The following is a 22610-nucleotide window of genomic DNA, read 5'->3' as shown; positions in this document are numbered from 1 at the left end:
GCTCAATGGAGAATGGTACAATGAACAATGCACTCTATTTTTTTTTTTTTTTTTTTTTTTTGCATACTCTAATCAATAATGGGCAATCTTCAATGAAAACGCATACCACAAATGATCAAACTCTCCCCACATACTAATGTAACATGAATCCTTACTAACAAGACAACCTCTCAAACTAAGATCTCTAAACCACTGCCCATGAGGTGAACTAGGGGAAGGATGTGACCGTCTTCCATGCAATGGTGTGTGGAAAACCAACACTCTAGGTTAAGCAAAGAGAATGTCAAAATAAGCAATGATAAGGGAAAAGAAAGATGATGTACATCACAAGTGGTGATATGTGATATCGAAAAAAGTGATGAGACGATGTCAAAGTGGAAAATATCACAATGAAGAGTGATAGATGAAGACTAAATATGTCTATCAAGTCTAGAACTCATGAGATATCTAATCAAAGCATGGAAGCACTATAGGGCCCCTAACCCGACGCAAAAGGTAAATCAGGTGATGAGACAAAAAATGTTATAATATTTGTGTGAGACTCAAAGGGCTTGCAACGGGTAACTCCATATATAAGGGTGATCAAGTAAATAGGATCATGAAACGATGGCCCATCCTTTGACCAAAACCTCAAACATCTTGCCCTCATGATCTCACATGGTCAACACTAAATATCAATATCCATCCAACACAGCCATGCCAACCCCTTTATAATCATGTGAAAATTGACTCCAAATGCTTTGTGCAACCTTTTTGTCCATCTCAAACATAGGATAGTCAACAATCTCATCAAGCGACCAACCCATGTTTCATCACAAAACACTCATCATCTCATAAAATCATCATCTCTAGTCATCCCAACTCTTTGAAATCATTTGCAATGGCTAAGATCTGGATGCTTTGTAATGGTATCTCTACTCATCTCAACCGCAGAATGGTCAACAAACTTATAAAGCAATCAAATCGATCTCTCGCCATAACTCCCTCATCATAATGCAAAGCCCACCATAAGTCTAATCATCTCAAACCATACTTGGTTGAATCAACGAAGGAATGTACTAGGTTAGGATACTTGGGGAAGAAAGGGTCATGCAATGGTATCAAAGGAAGAATACTATACAAAACTCATCATGGATAGGTCATGAAGTCCAAAAGGTCAAGGTATAGATGTGGATATGGTACTGCTCTAATTAGGAAGTGGGATAGGTCATAGTCTTGAACTCTTTAGGCCAATCTCCTGGTCCTAGGTCAACAAGCTCAAAATCCTCCATGATGGGTTAGGTCTAAGTGATCATGATATATAAGTGAAAGATTTCTTATAGTCAAAAGTATGACACATGCCTGGTATACATGGTTTAGTGATGGCAATCTAAAATTTGGATGTATGACGAGAACTTTGGAGTAAAAAAAGGTATCCACTATGAGATGGCTACAAATGTGACTAGAGAATTCATATCAATAATCCAAGATAAAAAAATAAAATAAAAATAAAAAAGTGTGAAAAACACACTAGCATGAGATTGATACTCCATCTGTAACTATGTATCCTTGACTCAACTTTCAATCCAAGCTCCACGAAGAAAAATAATAAGGTGATCAAGGCAAATCCCTTAAAAAAATATGAATGTGAAAACATGCCTTTCACCTTTCCATAATGAAAATGTGAACATCGAGTTGAAAGTTGAATCAAGAATTGAACAAAGAATGGGGTACTAGGCCCATGATAGGTGTACGGTGTAAAAAGGTGATCATGATCAACGAACATATCCCAAAGCATTAAGCAAGTGATAGCAAAGTGAAAGGATGTACCAAACCAAGAAAGAGAGAGGAAAGCCTTAGGGAGAAAGCAAGCTAAACTCATCAAATAGGAGAAAGAATCTAATGCAACAAGGCAAAAGGTAATCCAACAGATACTCAAACTCGTACTAATCTCTAAGCACTCTCAATTAGAAACAAAATAAGAAAGCACTGGGTCTAGGTGGTAACTAAAACGCGCCCTGAAGGCTCTCAAATGCACCCATGTGTCAATAAGGAATCCTAATAAAATGATCTAAGCTCATCCTATAAGGTGAAGGTGGCTCTAAAAAGAGAAAGGTAGGCTTTAAAGGGTTCCTAGCAGAAGCAATCATACACTCCTGCAGTATGCAACCCTCTGCACGCCTTCAAAGAGATGGGGTGCTTCGATGCAAGGTGGTCATCACCTCCACACATGCATTACCTCCCATCCCAGGAGGTTTCCTAATTATGAAGGTTCTTGCATCTCTTAGCGCTCAATGGTGATATAAAGGGCACAGTGAATGGTGTGGTTGCATCCAAAAATCCTATCCAACTAAGAAGAAAACACACTAGCTACACAAATATCCTAAAATCTAGCTCTTATACAATTCTTCAAAGGTCGGACTCCAATTGGCATCAATGTGTTGGTCATCTCCAAAATGCTCTCAAACATAGATATATGTAGTCCATCACTAGACCTTACTCCAAATCACTAGCTCAATCAAAGAGCAAACAAGATAAGAAGTGTCATATGAAATACGAGATCCAGGGAAACAAGTTCAACCAAAACTAGGGAATTGGAGATAAGAGGATAAGTGTGTGCCTCACACAAACAAGCAACACATGCATCACACAGAAGAAAAGCAATCATGCTCCAAGCAGTCATGCAAAACAGGTATATATAATCCAAATCTATGTGCAAGCGAAGCTAGAAACATGATAGATGAGATGAGTATCCAATAAAAATGAATAGCATGCTCAAAGGTGATCTAGATAGTATATAGCAGAAAAAAAAAATCAAGATACCATAATGAACGAGATAAGCAACAATAAGAATATACAAGTCATGGTGAGTAGAGTAATCATACAACAAGAAAATACAATATGTGAGGACAAACAAGAGGATCAATCAATATAATCAGCATGTCAATGCTTCAAATGAACACAATAGCCAAACATGCATCAAGGATAATCATATCAAAGCTCTTAATGTGCTATCAACACTCAAGCATACAAAAGCACAAAGAGAGAAGGGTACCCACTGATCAACCAATCAAACGTCACATTTGTCTCAACCTAAGTTCAAGCTTAACCCTCTAGTGATCCCCAATGGAGTCGCTATTTTGTAGACCCCACATTTCTCACATGCATTCCACACTTGAAAATTTGTTTTCGAAGTCGCCACTTATTTTTGTTTTATTTTTAAAGGGAAAAAAATAAGAAAAAAAAAAACTCTAAGTGTGACTCTTAAAAAGGAAAAACAGGTCTATGAAAAATCAAGTTGGGCCCGAGGGTTAAGTTACATATCGGAAAGGTATGATAATAAGTTGTAGCACCCTTCTAAGCCCTTAAAAATGGGTCTTTACTAAATAAGCAAAGACAAGTGTGACAATTGATCGATTAATCGTGGATATCAAACAATGATCAAAGATGTATTATGGCCAAAATAGCAATGGAAAGTGACCAAGCAAATAAGAGAAGATAGGATGCATACTTGAGCAATGAATCAATAATGTGCTATCATGGAAACAAGGTTAGTGGACAAGTACAGAATAATTGCATGCATACCACAGATCAAGGCAAAAATCAATCAATATTCGATCAAATATAGCAATCAGAATCAATAATCGAATGACGAATGTCTCATATGGTGGGCCCCACCAATGCCTTATTTAATATAGCATGAATTAATTCCATAAATTCCATTACTTTGGAATTATAAAAATTCATTCATGTTTATTAAAAATCAAGAAAATCATAAAACTGTTTAAAAAAACAAGGAAATTTGTGAAAGATACTTGTCGGGGGGAAAATGGCAACGAATGTTTATTAAAATTGGATTTTTGGTGATTTAAAACTTTAAGGAATAATGAAAAGTTGTGAAATTTAAATTATTTGAAAATCGGACTTTTGAAAATTGATGTTTGAAAGCAAGGATGAAGAATTAAGAGGATGAAAACGGGTGGCCTTTGGGATTGCATGCCAAAGGTAGCCCTACATGGATATAGTTGAACGACTAGTAATGCACCACGTGGTGAATGAAAGGGCCACTCATATCAAGCTGGTTGAAAAATGAAGTTTCTACTCCTCTTCTTAAGCCCAAGAAGGTGGCCACACCATAAGGAATTCATGCATATGGAAAGTGGAAGGAAATGAGCTAAGGCTGGGTTAGGTGGTGTGGTTGAGAAGTTTCACTGTCAAGAGAGAATGAGGTTGGTTTCTCCAGTTGTAACAAGTTCACAACTGGGTTCTCTTTCATGGGAGGAATCAATTAACTTAACAAGCTAAAAGCCTCATGTTTGCAAATTCTGTGGGGAGAAAGTCCACAAATGCACAAATCATACCATTACCCTCTATGTCATGATGGTGAGCATCATTGAAGGGGTCATATCTGAAGAAAGGTGAATCAGTTGAGCCTGTCTTCTTCACTATGCATAGCCAAGTTAATTCCATTGTATCAAAGAAGGCCCCTCATGGAAATGTCAAAAGCCATTAATTTCTCCTGCCATCTATTTCTATATATTGCACATCCATTTGAATGGTTTTCCAATTGCCAATCTTCAAGCACAGTAGGTTCAAAACCTTGCATGCACACACCAAGAGGTTCCAACTCTCCATATCCATGGCCAAGAGCTCCATGTGCAGGCCTTGTCATGTATGACTTATATATACAATATTTATTTATGTATATTATATTAAGATTCTCTTTTTTATATATTCATATTATAAATATAATATATATTATAAATTATATTATATATGCAAAAATTAATATATGTTTTTTTGTATATATATAAATCAAATTATCGATATTTTTAAAAAGTACTAATAATTTTATCATAATTTCTTTTATATCATTAAATACATCCAAATTAGATATATTTATATAAAATTTACTTTTAAATTCTAAATATTATGAGAGAATATTATAGATTATATCATACATATATCGATTTCTATAACAAAACAACGTCGAAATGTTTATTATTACTTTTTATATTCATTTCTTAAAATTATTCTAAATATTTCTCTGAGTTTTGATTAATTTCCATTTTATCGATATTTTGTGTTAGAATATCCATCGATATTGCCTGATATATCCTAATATATTTGTAAAACCAACTTATTGATATATCTATAAAAAAAAATGATATTTTTCATAAAAATTAAAAGAAAAAAATTATTAAGTAAAGACATTCCATAAATTTAAGTTGTAAAAATATCAAAATAAATATTACAAAGAAAAGGAATTAAAGAAGAATGAAGTTGTACAAATATTGGACCTAGAGAGGAAAATAAATAAAATTAGAAAAATAATAAAATATTACATTGGGTGTTGAGGGAAGGTTTGCCTTTTCTACATGAATCCAACTATTTCTTAATGTGAAAGGTCTTAGAGCTCTATTGACTTTTAGTTAGAAGCCTGCTTTGACAATTTCCTACCAGAATCTAATAAATTTCTTAGAAAAACGATAGAATTTTCCCATCAATATCTATAAAAAATAACATTATCAAAATACAAGACAAAAAAAAACAATAATAAAACAAATTACAATTAGAATATGAAATTGAAGGACAAAAATTAAGTATATGATTAATTAAAAAGAAAAGCTTTACTTAGTCTTAATTTGGGATTTCTCATTATCATAATTATGTCCGTTAGCTGCCGCACAAATATTATGGAAACAAAAACTATAAACAACACCTTCAATGAAACTTCATTTCAAAATATTAGAATTCCTTACCTCCATTCCATCCACTAATCAAAGAGACCTCTGCTACCCACAGCCCCTTCTTCAACCCCTGCCTATCCTCCATACCATCTTCCCCATCATCTTCTCTACATCCCTTAACTGCAGTCTCCAACACAAAGGGAATGGAGTAAGAATCTTCCCCAAACAAAAGGTAAAATATGTGTGTTTCTCTTAGAATTTATATACAAAGAAATTTGTCAAAGAGGCTTTATAGATGTCTTTTTTTTTTTCCTTTCACGACTGCAGATGAAGCTTTTCGTCTTGGATTTTTGTTCATGGTGTGAAAAGGTTTGGAGCCAATATTCATTGAGCATCCAAGGACCCTCTCTCTGATTTTTCTTGGATTCCAAACTCCCTTGTAATTTTGGTTCAAGTCATCCAAAAAATGGCTTCTTCCAGCATGCATAGAGCCTCTTCTTCTACTACTTCTAATTCTCGTAATTATGATGTGTTCTTGAGTTTTCGAGGTGGCGGCGATACTCGCAGAAATTTCCCTGATCATCTATATGCCACATTGACTGCATATGGAATTCAAACTTTCAGAGATGATGAAGATAATTGCACTTACTTTGTAGTAATGACAAAAGGATAAATATTAAAGAAAAGGAAATAACATTTTTTTTCTTGAAAAATATTATCATTTGACATAAATTTTACAAGCATCTATTTCATAAATTCAATATCATATTTTGAATAATTTGATAACAATGTTTTAAGAAAGAAGAGAGTATTATAAATAGCATAGTATTAAATGCCAAGGGATGAAAATAAAATTGGAAGATGAAATATCACATTACGATAATAATAACTTTAGGAGGCAATATTTGCTTTTTCCATATGAAACCAACTATCATTAAGTGATATATAATACACATATGTATATGGATTATCTTCATACAAATTTGACACAAAGATTCATAAAAGTTTTCATGAGAGTGCAAAAGAGTTACCAAATTAGAAAGTAAATACATAGGAAAACTATTGTATACTTTTAGCCATTTTTGTATTCATATCCATTGATCTCTTGTTTTTATATTTGGCACCTCTAGCTACATAAATATTTTGAAAAAAATAAATTATTAAATGGATTTTGTGGGCTTCAAGCGGCTCAAAGTTGTAACTAAAATTTAATTAAATTATCATATATAACATGAACAACATGCATAAAAGATTTTTTTTTCTGAAGAAAATATAATAAAATGGTATAATCAAGGTTCCTCAAATATTATTTTGGAAAAAAAAAATTAAAGGAAATCCTTTTAAAAATTATACTATGTGTATATAACTAGTCACCAATGAATGCCAATAGAAGAAAAACAAAAGAAAAATGAAAAAAAAAATTTATTTTTTTCATGTTACCTAAACATGAAAAATAGTATGAAAGACATTCTATTTTCCAAACTTTGATAGTAGCTTACCTTTAAACCAATTTCTTACCAAGATCTAAATTTCAAGAAATGATATGAAATATTTTCATGCAATTTTCCTTGGTTTATTGAACTTTGGATGGTAGTATGCCTTCAAGCAAATTTCGTAAAAGGCTTTGCGCAATTGTCATCAAAGTTCAAGACAACTACTAAAAGAGAAGATTGGTTGTTGTATGTTAGAACTTGAAAGGAGAAAAGCAAAAAACAAAATGCAAAAGATAGTCATCAAAGACCTTTAATATGAGTTTTTTCCCGAATCCAATATTTTTGTTATACCACTTGATATTTTTTTCCTTCAACCACAAACACCTTTCAAATGGGAAAAGGAAAAAGAAGAAAAGTTTTATATCGCACTTTTATCCATCTATTTTCTTACCTAGACTTCAATATCTCGAGGTGAAGAGATTTTGTAATTCTTATGAGTATCAAATAAAGCATAATTGCACTTACTTCAATTTTATCATTATGCAACAATGATTAAAGAATAAATGTTAAAGAAAAGGAGATGATATATATATTTTTTAACGAATTATAAATTTGATGTAATTTTTACAAGCTCTATTTAAGAATTCCTTATATGATATCATCCTTTGAATAATTTGAGAACAAAAAGGAAGGCTTTGGAATGAATGTCAAATGATTTGACCCATTGTTACTAAATACTAATAACAAAAGAAAAAGAAAGTTAAGCAAAAAAAGTTGTGGAAATGAGGTGTATACATGTATATAGATAGATAGATAATGTCCAAGGGGAAAACATAAAAATAGAAAAGAAAAGAAAAAGTGAAAATGAAACTTCGCATGCGAGGCTTGGTTGCTTTTTTTTATGTAAATTTCACTATCTTTCAATGTGAAAGTACTTCTATTGACCTTTTATAAATAACATTGTCTTCATACAAATTTTTGTAACATTAGTTATTTATTCTACGTAAATTTCACTATCTTTTAATGTGAAAGAACATTGGGGTCTATTAACCTTTTGTTAATAGCCTACTTTCATATCAATTTTTGTAACAAGCTTTAAATTTCTTGATGGTCATAAGAAATTTTCTACCAATAATTATAAGAATTAGCTCCATAATTAAAGTCCAAGGGGAACACCAAACTAAAATATCATATATATTAGAAGTAAAACATCAAAATGAAAGGCAAAGTAGATAATCAATTACTAAAAAAAAGCATAGTTTAATTTTAACATAAGATTTCTCATTATCATGCTTGCCATCTCTACGCCATACACATTATAAAAACAAAAAATAAAAATAATTACATGGATTATTGTTGCCTTGAAGTGACTCAAAGGTATATTTAAAAAGAATTAAATAATTGGAAAAGTAAGGAAAACAAGAAACAGAAAACTTTTTTGGAAAATTTTATATTGAACAAAATCATAAAAGTACTCCACACCAAAAGGTGAGTGTTTCCCCGAAATGGAGGAAATTTTTCTACCAACTCTTGTGCGAAAGGGATTCGAACCCAAGCAAAAGGCTTGGGTATGAGCCTTGCTCCCTCTGGGCCAAATTTATATTAGTTGATATGTTTATTCACATTAAATATCTTAAAGTTTATTATTAAAATAATAAATCAATTAATTCTAATTATTTTATTTTAAAATTTTTAATTATTTAATAAAAGTATAAAAACTATTATTATAATTTTCTTAATAATGATAATTAAATATAAAAAATATAAATACATCATCATTTCTTTTACATTATTAAATGCATTTAAATTAAATAAATTATAGTTTTAATATTAAATATATAATCATTTATTTCATTAATTCTATTTAAAAAATTATAATCCCTTTACTTTCAAATTTTGTATATTTATCATTTTAATTTTATTTAATTTTAAATATTTTATTTTTAAATATTAAAAGTATAAATTTATTAAAAAATTTACTAAAATATAAAATAAAAAAATAATGAAGTCATTTTTATTATTATTATTATTATTTTTTTTTTTTGAACTTTTTTTTAAAATATTTTTATATATTTTAAATAATTTCATGATATTTGAATCAAAATATCCATACTCCGACCAGGGCGCGGTAGGTGGATATCTCGGCAAAGAGATAAATTGCCCTTTTGGAAGATTTTACGTGTACGTCGGCCCAGCCAACCACACGCATTCAAACACTGCTACCTGCCAAAGGGTCTATGAGCAGGTTTTTAAGTGTTGTGGCTGACCGATGTGGGATCCCACCTCTTACCTTTATTATTATTATTATTATTATTTTTTGAACTTTTTTTTAAAATATTTTTATATATTTTAAATAATTTCATGATATTTGAATCAAAATATCCATACTCCGACCAGGGCGCGGTAGGTGGATATCTCGGCAAAGAGATAAATTGCCCTTTTGGAAGTTTTACGTGTACGTCGGCCCAGCCAACCACACGCATTCAAACACTGCTACCTGCCAAAGGGTCTATGAGCAGGTTTTTAAGTGTTGTGGCTGACCGATGTGGGATCCCACCTCTTACCTTTAAAAAGGGATTTAAATCATTGTGGAAGGATGGGTTTGAGAAACCATGACCTCAGGCATAGAGTGAGCACCACGCCACCAAGCTAACTTTGTTAATATTATAACGTTATATATATATATTACATGTGCATAAATTAATATATGCCTTTTTATATTTACAAATAAAATTATCAATATTTTATTAAATACTATGAATTATATTATACATATATTCATTTCTTTAACAAAACAATATCAAGATATTTATTATTACTTTTTATATTATTTTTTATAATTATTTTAAATATTTTTATGAATTTTGAATAATTTTTTTCTTATTCATATTTTTATTTCAAAATATCTATCAATATTTTTCTGATATATTTTAATATATTCGTAAAAGGGATTTACCGATATATCTATAAAAATTGATATTTTTCATAAAAATTAATTAAAAAAATTATTGAACAAAAGATATTCTATAAATTCAAGTTGTAAAATACCAAAAAAAAGATTACATAGAAAAGGAGCTAAACTAAATAAGGATGAGGTTGTACAAATATTGGAACTAGAGGGAAAAATAAAATTAGAAAAAACAATGGAATATTACACTGGGTGTGGAAGGAAGGTTTGCCTTTTCTACATGAATCCAACTATTTTCTAATGTGAAAGGTCATAAAGCTCTCTTGACTTTTAGTTAGGGGCCTACTTTGACGTTGATTTCCTACTAGAATCTAATAAATATTTTAGAAAGATGATAGAATTTTGCCATCAATATTCATAAAAAATAATATTATCAAAATACTTAAATTGAAGAAAAAAAATTAAGTATATGTTTAATAAAAAAGAAAGGGAAAATTGTGTTTTGGACTCAACTGGGTCCAAAAATTAAGATATGGTCCATGTAAGTTCCATATTTAAGCCCAACACCTAAAGAAAGTCTATAAATTGAGAAGAATGATATGGAAAGTTCAATTTTCCAAAAATACCCTTTGCTGTCAAAAAGAAAAAGAAAACAACTAACTTCCCATTCTCTTTCATTTTTTTTTTCCTCTCTCTTTCATCATTCACCTTATCTTTTTCTCTCACATATTAATTGGTGGGACATGTAAATTAATTCCTTACTAGGAAAGTGTTACTATTTCTATCAATTATTTTTCTCCCAGAAACCATGTCTAATAAATTGAATATTGGAAATCAATGATTGAAAATGATTATTACTATATTTTTAAAGTAAATATTTTTTAAACACCTCATAAAATATTTTTTTTAAAACTTACTAAATATATAATAAATATTTTTTAATCACCTTAAAAAATATTATTATTCTTTTTTATCCAATATATATATAAATATCTTTAAGGTTGTAGACAATTATTTGAATATTTTCTCTATTTTATTGACAATACATTGATATTATCTTAATACATTATTTTGTAACATAATCATCTTTTAACTAATGGTGATACTTAATTTTTAATTGAATAATGTATTATAACTTAATAATTTGAAAAATATTCAAATACCCTTTTAAATCTAAAATAGATGTGGACTTGACATGATTTAAATTATTAAAGCATGATGTCATTAAGTCAAGCAAATGTATCATATTAAGAGATGTGTATGTAAATTATATCATAATTTTCTCTTTTTTATTTTTTTTTCCTCGTACATGATATCTTTTGTACAAAGTTTTGTAGATGAAAAATAACAAAATCTTTTGTTATGTAAAGAGGTATAACAACACATTAAAATTGAAAAGAGAATATAATGGAACACAAATTAAATGAAAATCACTTTAAATAGGGATATAATAGAAAACATGTAAATGTAAGAAAAAACAAGTTTAGATGAAATTTAAAATAAAAAATCAAAGAAAATAATTAAAAGTAATAATATAAAAATCATAGAATCTTCAAAACTATAATTACAACAATTTTTTTTTTTAAATTAATGATTTTTTATAAAAAAAAATTACAAATGTTACAAAGACAATTTTTTATCCTTTTTAATTCTATTTAAATATGATTTTTTTAATATCTGCTGACATTATGTTTATAAAGGTAAAATAGTAAAAATATATATTTCATTCGGTTTACTTGTAATAAACACTTTAAATGTGGTTAATTTTAATTTTATTTCCTATGTTTTAATTTTGGTAGGGAAGATCTAAATGACACAGTTTGGTAAAAAATATTCATAATCTCAACAATTATTATATGTTATTTATATTGTCTTAAATCATTTGAAACAATGACATTAATGTGTTATCCATTTATATTACTTTGATTTCATAAAAAAGGTAATACCTAATATTATGGTTAATTTTTCTTTATATAAGATGTAAATGTAGTAAGAAAAAATATTGTTAAAACTACTTAAATGAAATATGCAATTACAAATTTTGGATGATGAAATTTAAAATTTAAAATTAAAACATTTTTTAGGTGAAGGAATGTGTGGGGGAAAAGTGTTCAATCCATTTAGCATGAATGGAGTAAGGGATGGCCTTTATACAAGAAAAAAATTTAGAATTGATTGAAATCTTGCATAAAGGATAACCTTATGCACCCTTGTATAATTAGTACATTTACCTCATACAGTTAGTACATTTGTCTTGTACAGCGAGTGTAATACTCTTCTATAATTAGTGTAACACCCTTATATAATAGTGCAATTTCATATACAATTTATGTGTAACAAAGAAAATAAAGAAATGATTCAAAATCGATTAAAATCTTTCACAAATGGTAGCCTTATACACCTTTGTACACTTAGTACATTTTCTTTGTACAGTTAGTGTAACATCATTGTACAATGGTGCAATATATCCTTCTTAAATTGTGTGTCCACGTAGGTATATTAATCTTATTTCTAATGGTTTAGCTAACAAAATGGTGGATGAATTAGGATTAAATTTTTTTTCCCCAAACATTATTACTAAGAAAAGTATCGAAATTTTCATGTGAAAGTTAAATAAATTGCATGACATAGGTATGCAATTTGTGGGTGACAAAGAAAAAGAAGAAGTGATTCAAAATCGATTAAATTTTTTTATAGATGGTAGTCTTGTACACCCTTGTACACTTAGTACATTTTCCTTGTACACTTAGTACATTTTCCTTGTACACTTAGCACATTTCTCTTGTATAATTAGTGTAATACCATTGTACAATGGTGCAATATATCTCTCCTAAGTAATGTGCCCATGTAGGTGTGTTAATCATATTTCTAATGGTTTAACTAATAAAAGGATGGATGAACTAGGGTTAGTTTTTTTTTTCCCAAACATCATTACTAGGGAAAGTATCAGAATTTCCATGTGGGAGTTAAATAAAGTCCATGATATGAGTATGCAATTTGTGGGTGACAAGGAAAATAAAGGAGTGGTTCAAAATAGATTGAAATTTTTTATAAATGGTAATCTTATACACTGCTTGTACACAGTACATTTCCCTTATATAGTTAGTAAATACTCTTGTATAGTGACACAAATTTCATAACCCCGTAATGCATGTATGCCTATTGTGTATTAAACATGATTCTAGTAGTTTGATTAAAAAAAATGACGAAAAACTTCAATCCAATTTTTTTATGAACATATTAAATTTTTGTGTAAAAAATATACAATTGACCAATTCCTTTATTTAATTGTGAACATATTATATTTTAAAAATAAAAAAGAATAATCAATAAATGAAATTTAATTATTTTTATTACCTTCATATAAAAAAAAATAGTATTAAACAAGGTCTTCAATTTTCATTTTTAAAAATATTTTTCATTTTTTAATTAAATGTATTTTCAAAAAGAGACAATATAGAAAATAAAAATAATTTTTAAAAATAAAAAAATAAAACTAGAAAAAGTATTTTAAAACCAAACTCAAACATAATCTATATAATTTTTAACTACTTGTTTTCATTTAAAATGAGTAAATATATCATTTAGCCCTTTTGCATGAGAAAAAAATCAATATCTACTATACTATGTATTGATATAATCCATTTCTAAATACAAAAACATTTTTGTTGGATATTTAAAATAAAAACTCTTTATCTATCCTCTTTCTCTCTTTTTCTTTTTTCTTATTTCAATAAATTTTTAATTAATTCAAATCATTAAAAAAATTCCTTAATAAACAAATTTGGAACATTCATATAACTTATTGCCAAAAGTCTATGTTAAAAAAATTATTAAAATATGGAAGGAAAAAAATTTAAAAAAAACTTTAAACTTTTTATTCTATTATAATAAAAAAAAAATAAACTTTAAAATACTTTTTAGTATAAAAGAAAAAAAAATAGTAAATATATTTAATTTAAATATTGTTTTAATCATTAAATTATTTACTTCTAAAATGTAAAAAATAATTTTTATTCATTTAAATAATATTTTTTTCTAAAGTATGTTCCAAAATAATTTTTGAATCATTAATATAATTTTTATTTATTTATAATTTAAAAATATAAAATAATGTTGATTTTTCAATTATTTTTAAAAGAATTTAAAAAATAATGAAAAATAAAAAAATGATTAAATAAAGGAGAATTTTATAAATGGGGGCATGTAAAGAGTGACGGTATAAAGACAAAAATAATGGGTGTAATTCAAAGGAGGTATTTTTGTCTATTTCAATTTTATATCTTTGTAATTAATTATAGGTGTTTAGAGGATCTTTTATTAATTTTTGGGCCGATACAAAACACAAATTCTCCCGAAAAGAAAAGCATTACTTTTAGTCTTAATTAGGTTTCTATCCACTAGTCATCGAGACCTCTGCTGCCCACCGCCTCTTCTTCAACCCCTACCCATCCTCCACACCATCTTCCCCACCATCTTCTCTACATCCCTTAACTGCAGTCTCCAACACAAAGGGAATGGAGAAAGGATCTTCCCCAACCAAAAGGTAAAATATGTGTGAGTTTCTCTTAGAATTTATATGCAAAGAAATTTCTCAAAGAGGGCTTTATATACGTTTTTCTTTTCTTTTACGACTGCAGATGAAGCTTTCAGCTGAACCTCCCTCCCAGCTTGGATTTTTGTTCATGGTGAAGAGGTCTGGAGCCAATAGTCATTGAGCATCCAAGGACCCTCCCTCTGATTTTCTTGGATTCCAGACTCCCTTGTAATTTTGGTTCAAGCCATCCATAAATGGCTTCTTCCAGCACCCATAGAGCCTCTTCTTCGACTACTTCTATTTCTCGTAATTATGATGTGTTCTTGAGTTTTAGAGGTAGCGATACTCGCAGAAATTTCACTGATCATTTATATACCACATTGACTGCATCTGGAATTCAAACTTTCAGAGATGATGAAGAACTTGAGAAAGGAGGAGATATTGCATCTGATCTCTTCAGAGCTATAGAAGAATCGAGGTTTTTTATTATTATTTTCTCAAAAAATTATGCTTACTCCAGATGGTGTTTAAATGAACTCGTAAAGATCATTGAACGCAAGAGCCAAAAGGAATCAATGGTTCTACCAATTTTCTACCATGTGGATCCATCTGATGTACGAAACCAAAGGGGAAGTTTCGGAGACGCACTTGCCTACCATGAAAGAGATGCAAATCAAGAAAAGATGGAGATGATACAAAAGTGGAGGATTGCATTGAGAGAAGCAGCTAATCTATCTGGATGCCATGTGAATGACCAGTAAGTATGAAATTGTTAACAAAATCTAACTTTCATTTTTCCCATGTGTTGGTCCAAAAATGCAAGTATCAAAATTTAACCCTTTTATAATTTTCTCTAAAGCAAATCATATTTAAGTTCCCAATCAAGAAAGAAATCATTAAATTCTCCACATTCACTCGTTTCCTGATTCCTTTATGGAAATGCAAAATTTAACCCTTTCTTTTTCATTCCATTGCTACTAATTCAGTAATATTGGACACCGCCATACACAACTAAATTTATTATATTTTGCAACTCATTCTAACTCATCATTGTACTTAATTTATATGATTGCAGGTATGAGACTCAGGTTGTCAAGGAAATTGTTGATACAATCATTAGAAGATTAAACCATCACCCTTTAAGTGTGGGAAGGAACATAGTTGGAATTGGTGTTCATTTGGAAAAATTGAAATCGTTGATGAACACTAAGTTAAATATGGTTAGCGTCGTAGGGATATATGGAATTGGTGGGGTTGGCAAGACTACTATTGCCAAGGCTATTTATAATGAGACCTCAGATCAATATGATGGTAGGAGCTTTCTTAGAAATATCAGAGAGCGATCCAAAGGTGATATACTTCAGTTACAGCAAGAACTTCTTCATGGTATCCTAAGGGGAAAAAATTTTAAAATAAACAATGTTGATGAAGGAATTAGTATGATAAAGAGGTGTCTAACCTCCAATAGAGTTCTTGTTATTTTTGATGATGTGGATGAGTTGAAACAACTAGAATATTTGGCTGAAGAGAAAGATTGGTTTCATGCAAAAAGTACAATCATCATTACAACTAGAGACAAACACGTGCTTGCTCAATATGGAGCGGATATACCATATGAGGTTTCAAAATTAAACAAGGAAGAAGCTACTGAGCTCTTTAGTTTGTGGGCCTTTAAACAAAATCGTCCCCAAGAAGTTTATAAAAACCTCTCATACAATATCATAGATTATGCTAATGGCCTTCCGTTAGCACTTAAAGTTATAGGTGCTTCTCTTTTTGGAAAGAAAATAAGTCATTGGGAAAGTGCACTGTGTAAGCTAAAAATAATACCCCACAAGGAAATTCACAATGTACTTAGAATAAGTTTTGATGGACTCGATGATATAGACAAGGGGATGTTTTTGGATGTAGCATGCTTTTTCAAAGGAGATGACAAAGATTTTGTTTCAAGAATATTGGGCCCTCATGCAGAGCATGTAATAACAACTCTAGCTGATAGATGTCTTATAACTATTTCAAAAAACATGCTAGATATGCATGATTTAATACAACTAATGGGTTGGGAGGTTATTCGTCAAGAATGTCCTGAAGACCCTGGAAGAAGGAGTAGATTGTGGGATTCTAATGCCTATCACGTGCTAATAGGAAATACGGTAAGAGTCAAATGCATGAACTTGTTTATATACGTGTGTATGCAAGCTTCAATACTATCATTAATTTTTCAGAAATTAGCCGTGTATATAACTCAATTAAGTCTAATGCATCTTTTGTTTTGCCTACTCATCTTATATTTTTCAGGGGACAAGAGCAATTGAAGGACTATTCCTAGATAGATGTAAATTTAATCTATCACAGCTTACTACAAAATCTTTCAAAGAGATGAATAGACTTCGATTGCTCAAAATCCATAACCCTCGCAGAAAGTTATTTCTTGAAGACCACCTTCCAAGGGACTTTGAATTCTCTTCTTATGAGTTAACATATCTGCATTGGGATCGATACCCTTTAGAATCTTTGCCATTGAATTTTCATGCAAAGAACCTTGTTGAACTCTTACTGAGGAACAGCAATATAAAGCAACTTTGGAGAGGGAATAAGGTATTGCTATTATTATTTAGTTACAGTTTAATTTTATATTAATTTTTAACATTTATATAAATTTATCTATTGAAAAAAATTATTTTGTTACAGCTTCATGACAAGTTGAGGGTTATTGATCTCAGTTACTCTGTCCATCTCATCAGAATCCCAGACTTCTCAAGTGTGCCAAACTTGGAGATTCTAACTCTAGAAGGTTGTACAATGCATGGTACTTAAAAGATTGGTGCAACAGTATTATAATTACTAAAACTAACTTGTTTTTTATTTTTATTTTTTCCCTTGAATCTTGCAGGATGTGTAAACCTGGAGCGTCTTCCAAGAGGCATTTACAAGTGGAAACACCTTCAAACTTTGTCTTGCAATGGCTGTTCAAAGCTAGAGAGATTTCCAGAAATCAAGGGCAATATGAGAGAGCTAAGGGTGCTTGATTTGAGTGGAACAGCTATAATGGACTTACCATCATCAATTACACATCTAAATGGTCTTCAAACTCTCCTACTTCAAGAGTGTGCAAAGCTCCACAAAATCCCTATTCATATTTGCCACTTATCATCATTGGAAGTATTGGACCTAGGTCACTGCAACATAATGGAAGGAGGAATTCCTAGTGATATTTGCCATTTATCATCATTACAGAAACTAAATCTGGAACGGGGTCATTTTAGTAGCATACCTACTACCATCAATCAGCTTTCCAGGCTGGAAGTCCTTAACCTTAGTCACTGCAGCAATCTTGAACAAATTCCAGAGCTTCCATCACGTCTACGGCTTTTAGATGCACACGGTTCAAATCGCACTTCATCAAGAGCCCCGTTTTTGCCATTGCATTCTCTGGTCAATTGCTTCAGTCGAGTACAGGTATGATTTTCATGTCACACACTAGTTATATGCAGACTCTATATTTACATGGTGCTTTGGTGCAGGATTCGAAACGCACTAGTTTTAGTGATTCTTTCTACCATGGCAAGGGAACTTGCATTTTTCTTCCCGGAGGTGATGTAATTCCTAAAGGGATTATGGATCGGACAAATAGACATTTTGAAAGAACAGAGCTCCCTCAGAATTGGCACCAAAATAATGAGTTTTTGGGATTTGCTATATTCTGTGTTTATGTTCCACTTGTTGATGAATCTGAGGACATACCCGAAAAGGAATCTGCACATGGGTCCGAGAATGAATCAGACAATAAATCTGGGGATGAATCTACTCGTACATGGGAGAATGAAACAGATGATAAATCTGTGGCTGAATCTTTTTGTAAGAATGAACATACACATACACATTCTTGTCTTCTGCAGATCAATGGTGATAAAAGTGTAGATGGAATTGTAGATTTTCCCTTCTTTCAATCCAATTGTTTTTGCTATAAAGAAGACAAGGACGAAGATAATGAGAGTGTATCAGGTGAAACGTTGGTGGTTTGCTATTCCAAGGCGGCTATTCCAGAAATGTTTCACCCTTGTCAATTGACTGAAAATATGTCTTTATTTCTCGATCCTGTCTTTAATTATGAGAAAACCATGGAAGTGAACAGGTGTGGATTCCACCTTATATACTCCGAAGACCTTCATCAAAGCCATCCATTAACAACACAGACAAAGGGTGCAGATGTTAGAATATGCAACGAATGCCAATGCGATGGGGCGCGACGAAAGCGGTGTTTTGGGTGCAGTGACATGACTGAAGTGCCCATTATCGAGAATCCCTTAGAACTTGATAGATTATGTCTGTTGGGTTGCAAAAATCTTACGAGTCTGCCCAGTGGCATTTGTAATTTCAAATCCCTTGCAACTCTCTGTTGCTCTGGCTGTTCACAACTAGAAAGCTTTCCAGATATCCTGCAAGATATGGAGAGCTTGAGAAACCTTTATTTAGATGGAACCGCCATAAAAGAGATACCATCATCAATTGAACGTCTAAGAGGGCTTCAACATTTCACTCTGACAAACTGTATAAACCTCGTGAATCTTCCCGATAGTATTTGTAATTTGACATCTCTTAGAAAACTCAGAGTCGAAAGGTGTCCAAACTTCAGGAAATTGCCAGACAACTTGGGGAGACTACAATCTTTACTTCAGCTTAGTGTTGGGCATTTAGATTCAATGAATTTTCAATTACCGTCTTTGTCCGGTTTATGCTCCTTGAGGACATTAATGCTTCATGCCTGCAATATAAGGGAAATTCCCAGTGAAATTTTTTCCCTATCATCACTGGAAAGATTATGTCTGGCGGGGAACCACTTTAGTCGCATACCTGATGGGATCAGTCAACTTTACAACCTAACATTTCTTGACTTGAGTCACTGCAAGATGCTTCAACATATTCCAGAACTTCCATCAGGTGTAAGGTGTCTAGATGCCCATCACTGCCCATCCCTGGAAAATTTATCCAGTCAATCAAATCTTCTCTGGTCTTCTTTATTCAAATGTTTTAAATCCAAAATTCAGGTATGGTTTTCATGTATCATTTAACCTTTCTTTTCCAGGAGACACAAAATTCAGAGGGTAATTTTTGTGCAGGGGTGTAAATATAGAAATGTCACAACTTTTATTGCTGAAAGTAATGGGATTCCGGAGTGGATAAGCCATCAGAAAAGCGGGTTCAAAATAACAATGAAACTTCCTTGGAGTTGGTATGAAAATGATGACTTCTTGGGCGTTGTTCTGTGCTCTCTTATTGTTCCACTTGAGACACTGTGATGATCAGCTGAAAGTAATGAGATTGTTCTCTTATTGTGAGAACAATCTCACAATGGTACAAGGTAGCAGTTCTTCTCATGTGGATTTGGGTGGCCATAGATCAGCTGTACAAGATACCAATAGTACTCATTCTCAGAGAAGCTGTGACACGAGATCAACTGTAGAAGATACGAATACTGATGTGGAGAGACACTGTGATGGCACCACCCTGATTGATGGTATTGGTGTTGATGCCCAAGACCATGAAATGGACCATATGCACAGGTGGCTGGAGCTTCTTTGCAAATTTGTTCATTGGATATGCTGTACAAGACACTAATTTCAAGTAAGAGAATTGTTGATGTTGACCAAACATTTATCTCAACTTTTTGGTAATAATTAAGCCGTCCTCCTTTTCTTAGTTTCTATTATATATGCCTTGCTGATTCCAAGGGGCTGAAATTCCTTTTACTGAATTTTTGTTTTTTTTTTTTTTTTTTTCAAAACCTATTTTTATTGGGACTCATTTTAGGGCATTTCTAGGACAAGCTTGATTGTATTAATTTTTTTGCAGATTAAACATTTTGTTGGATAAGTTAGTACACACCAACCTCCATCAGTTGAGCCATGGGTGTCCTTATTAATCAAGGCAAGTCAAATACTTCAACCCAATCTTAGATTTTGATTAAAGTGATGCCAATTTAAACTCACACTCTTGCACTATATATAATTCTTGGTGTAAAGAGATAGAATCTCCAATCTAGAATGAGCAATCAAATTAGGTGGAAAAGAATATTTCAATTTCAAGTATTTTGTTTTGGAATACTTTAAGATCCATGTTAGTTTTTGTTCCCACATACATCAAATGAGCAAAAATATAAAATTATGGCATTGCATTTGTTAACTAAGTTATCACTTTTGAAGCATCAACCATTTTGTGAAACTAGTTTATTATAAAAACTAACACACGTACAATTTAATGTCTCAACCTTGGGTTTGATTGATATCCAAATGAAATATCTCAAGCAATTGAAAGTGAAAGCTGAGATGATTATTCAAGGGCCTAAAGCTCAATTGATCAACCCATACATCCTTATTCATTAAGGCAAGTTAGATATTACAAGCAAATTTCCAATTTTGATTAAACTCTTATCAAGTTGAATTCACACCATTTTTTAATTTGCTATTCCATTTGATTTTTTTTTTTTTCAAATCTAAAAGGGAAAAAGAATGTCAAATTAAGAACAAGGAATCAAATTCAAGAGGAGAAGGTGTTATGCGGTGACATATTCATGCAAAAAAAAAAAGAAATATAAGAAGGTGTTATTTATAGTGAGTGATCTTTGGTAAGGATTAGGTCGAGTGACTTTAGGATCTGAATTTTAGAGTTTTAGAGGGTTGTATTGCAATATTTTGTATTGTTCCAAAATTTTCAAAGGATGAGATTGTCAATGTACTAGTTTAAGTAGACAAATTTGCTCTATAGGTTACTGGTTCAAATACTTTACTACCACTAAGTCTTATATTAACATATACAAGTTGGAAACATAAATTGAAGCTAAGTATATTGTTTTGGATTTGGTTAAATAATTACAAATTTAAAAATTGAATTTAATATAAAAAGAAGTGTACAAAACTTAAGAAAGTTAAAATATCATTTCTTTATTGATTTCCTCCTTTCAACTTTATTAAACTTTTCATTATACTATAACTAAGGTTTTTGTTGTTCTAATGAGAAAATTAATTTCATACATGATGTTATCAAACATTAAAATGAAAACAAATGATCATTCCAACATTCCATTTATAAGTGCATCCAAATACAAGAATTGAAATTATCAAATTTATTTTTATTCAAGATTAAATAGAATGGAAACAAAGTGTTTATTCTCATCTCAATTCCCACACGCCAAACATAGCCTAAGGTTTCGTTTGATACATGAAAATAGGAATGAGGATAGGATGAATCCTAATCCCATGTAAGATAAGATAAAGGAATCAAAATCCTAGTGATAATGGAATTTGGTTTCCACAACAATGATTTTTTATTCCTATTCTTATTCTAAAAACAACCCAAGCACATTAACTCATTCCTATGCTTTATTCTATGGTTTCAAGCAAGGCCTAAATAGAGATACTTTAAAAGTTACATGATTTGTACAATAGTGTACTCTTTTTAACTATATTATATTTGTCATCAAATATTAAAGAAAATGGGGTGAGATTTTTTTTTTAAATAATGAATATTTTCATATAATTTTTGTACGCATTAATTTTATAAAATTTTTATTATTTTATATATATATATATATATATATATATATATATATATATATATATATATTGGAATAATTTGAGGATGCATGAGGAGGCTTTGAAATAAATGTCAAATGAAGTACTAGTAGTAGTAATGAAGTAGTATATATTATTGAATATATATTATTGAATGCATGATAAAAATAAATAAATATTACATTACTATAAAGAATTAGAATAAATATTACATTATTATTAAGAATTAGAATGCGTACTAGTAGTAGGCGTAGTAATATACTACTAATAGTAGTAATAGTAGTATACTAATAGTAGGAGCAGTAGTAATAGCATTATACTACTAATAGTAATTATAGTAGGACGCTTAGTAGTAGTAGTAGTAGTGTAAAGAATTAGAATGTGTAGTTAGTGGTAGTAAATATTACATTACTATAAAGAATTAGAATGTATACTACTAGTAGTAGAAATAGTATAGTAGTAGTAATAGTAGTATGCTATTAGTAGTAGTAG

At 30.7% G+C, this 22610-nt stretch overlaps 1 protein-coding gene across 3 annotated transcripts; it reads left to right on the top strand.

The window, feature by feature from the left end:
• Positions 1–14650: 14650 nt before the first annotated feature.
• Positions 14651–20736, top strand: LOC100259744 (disease resistance protein RPV1-like). Of its 3 annotated transcripts, none has more exons than XR_009465690.1 (8): positions 14651–15304; positions 15623–16700; positions 16846–17145; positions 17239–17341; positions 17441–18006; positions 18072–19595; positions 19668–20172; positions 20401–20736. XR_009465690.1 is itself a non-coding variant. In XM_059736949.1 (7 exons), exons 1-7 carry the CDS (start codon positions 14802–14804, stop codon positions 19845–19847), a joined length of 4254 nt encoding a protein of 1417 aa, XP_059592932.1. In that variant the 5' UTR covers positions 14651–14801; the 3' UTR covers positions 19848–20259. The 3 variants fall into 3 exon arrangements, 1 of the variants encoding a protein (XP_059592932.1); XR_009465689.1 differs by having other exon boundaries at positions 19668–20218; XM_059736949.1 differs by lacking the exon at positions 20401–20736 and having other exon boundaries at positions 19668–20259.
• The last annotated feature ends 1874 nt before the right edge of the window (positions 20737–22610 follow it).

Source organism: Vitis vinifera, chromosome 5 (genome assembly GCF_030704535.1).
Source record: "Vitis vinifera cultivar Pinot Noir 40024 chromosome 5, ASM3070453v1".
Classification (NCBI taxonomy): domain Eukaryota; kingdom Viridiplantae; phylum Streptophyta; class Magnoliopsida; order Vitales; family Vitaceae; genus Vitis; species Vitis vinifera.
Note: the sequence above shows the minus strand (reverse complement) of the source record. Positions and strands in the feature narration are given on the sequence as shown.

What these genes read in the sequence shown, in the direction of transcription:
- LOC100259744 (XM_059736949.1), top strand. Translation starts at nt 14,802, where the DNA reads ATGGCTTCTTCCAGCACCCATAGAGCCTCTTCTTCGACTACTTCTATT. An exon ending in GGAGATTCTAACTCTAGAAG is followed by an intron (nt 17,342 to 17,440) that starts GTTGTACAATGC and finishes TGAATCTTGCAG; the next exon opens with GATGTGTAAACCTGGAGCGT. An exon ending in GTTTTAAATCCAAAATTCAG is followed by an intron (nt 19,596 to 19,667) that starts GTATGGTTTTCA and finishes ATTTTTGTGCAG; the next exon opens with GGGTGTAAATATAGAAATGT.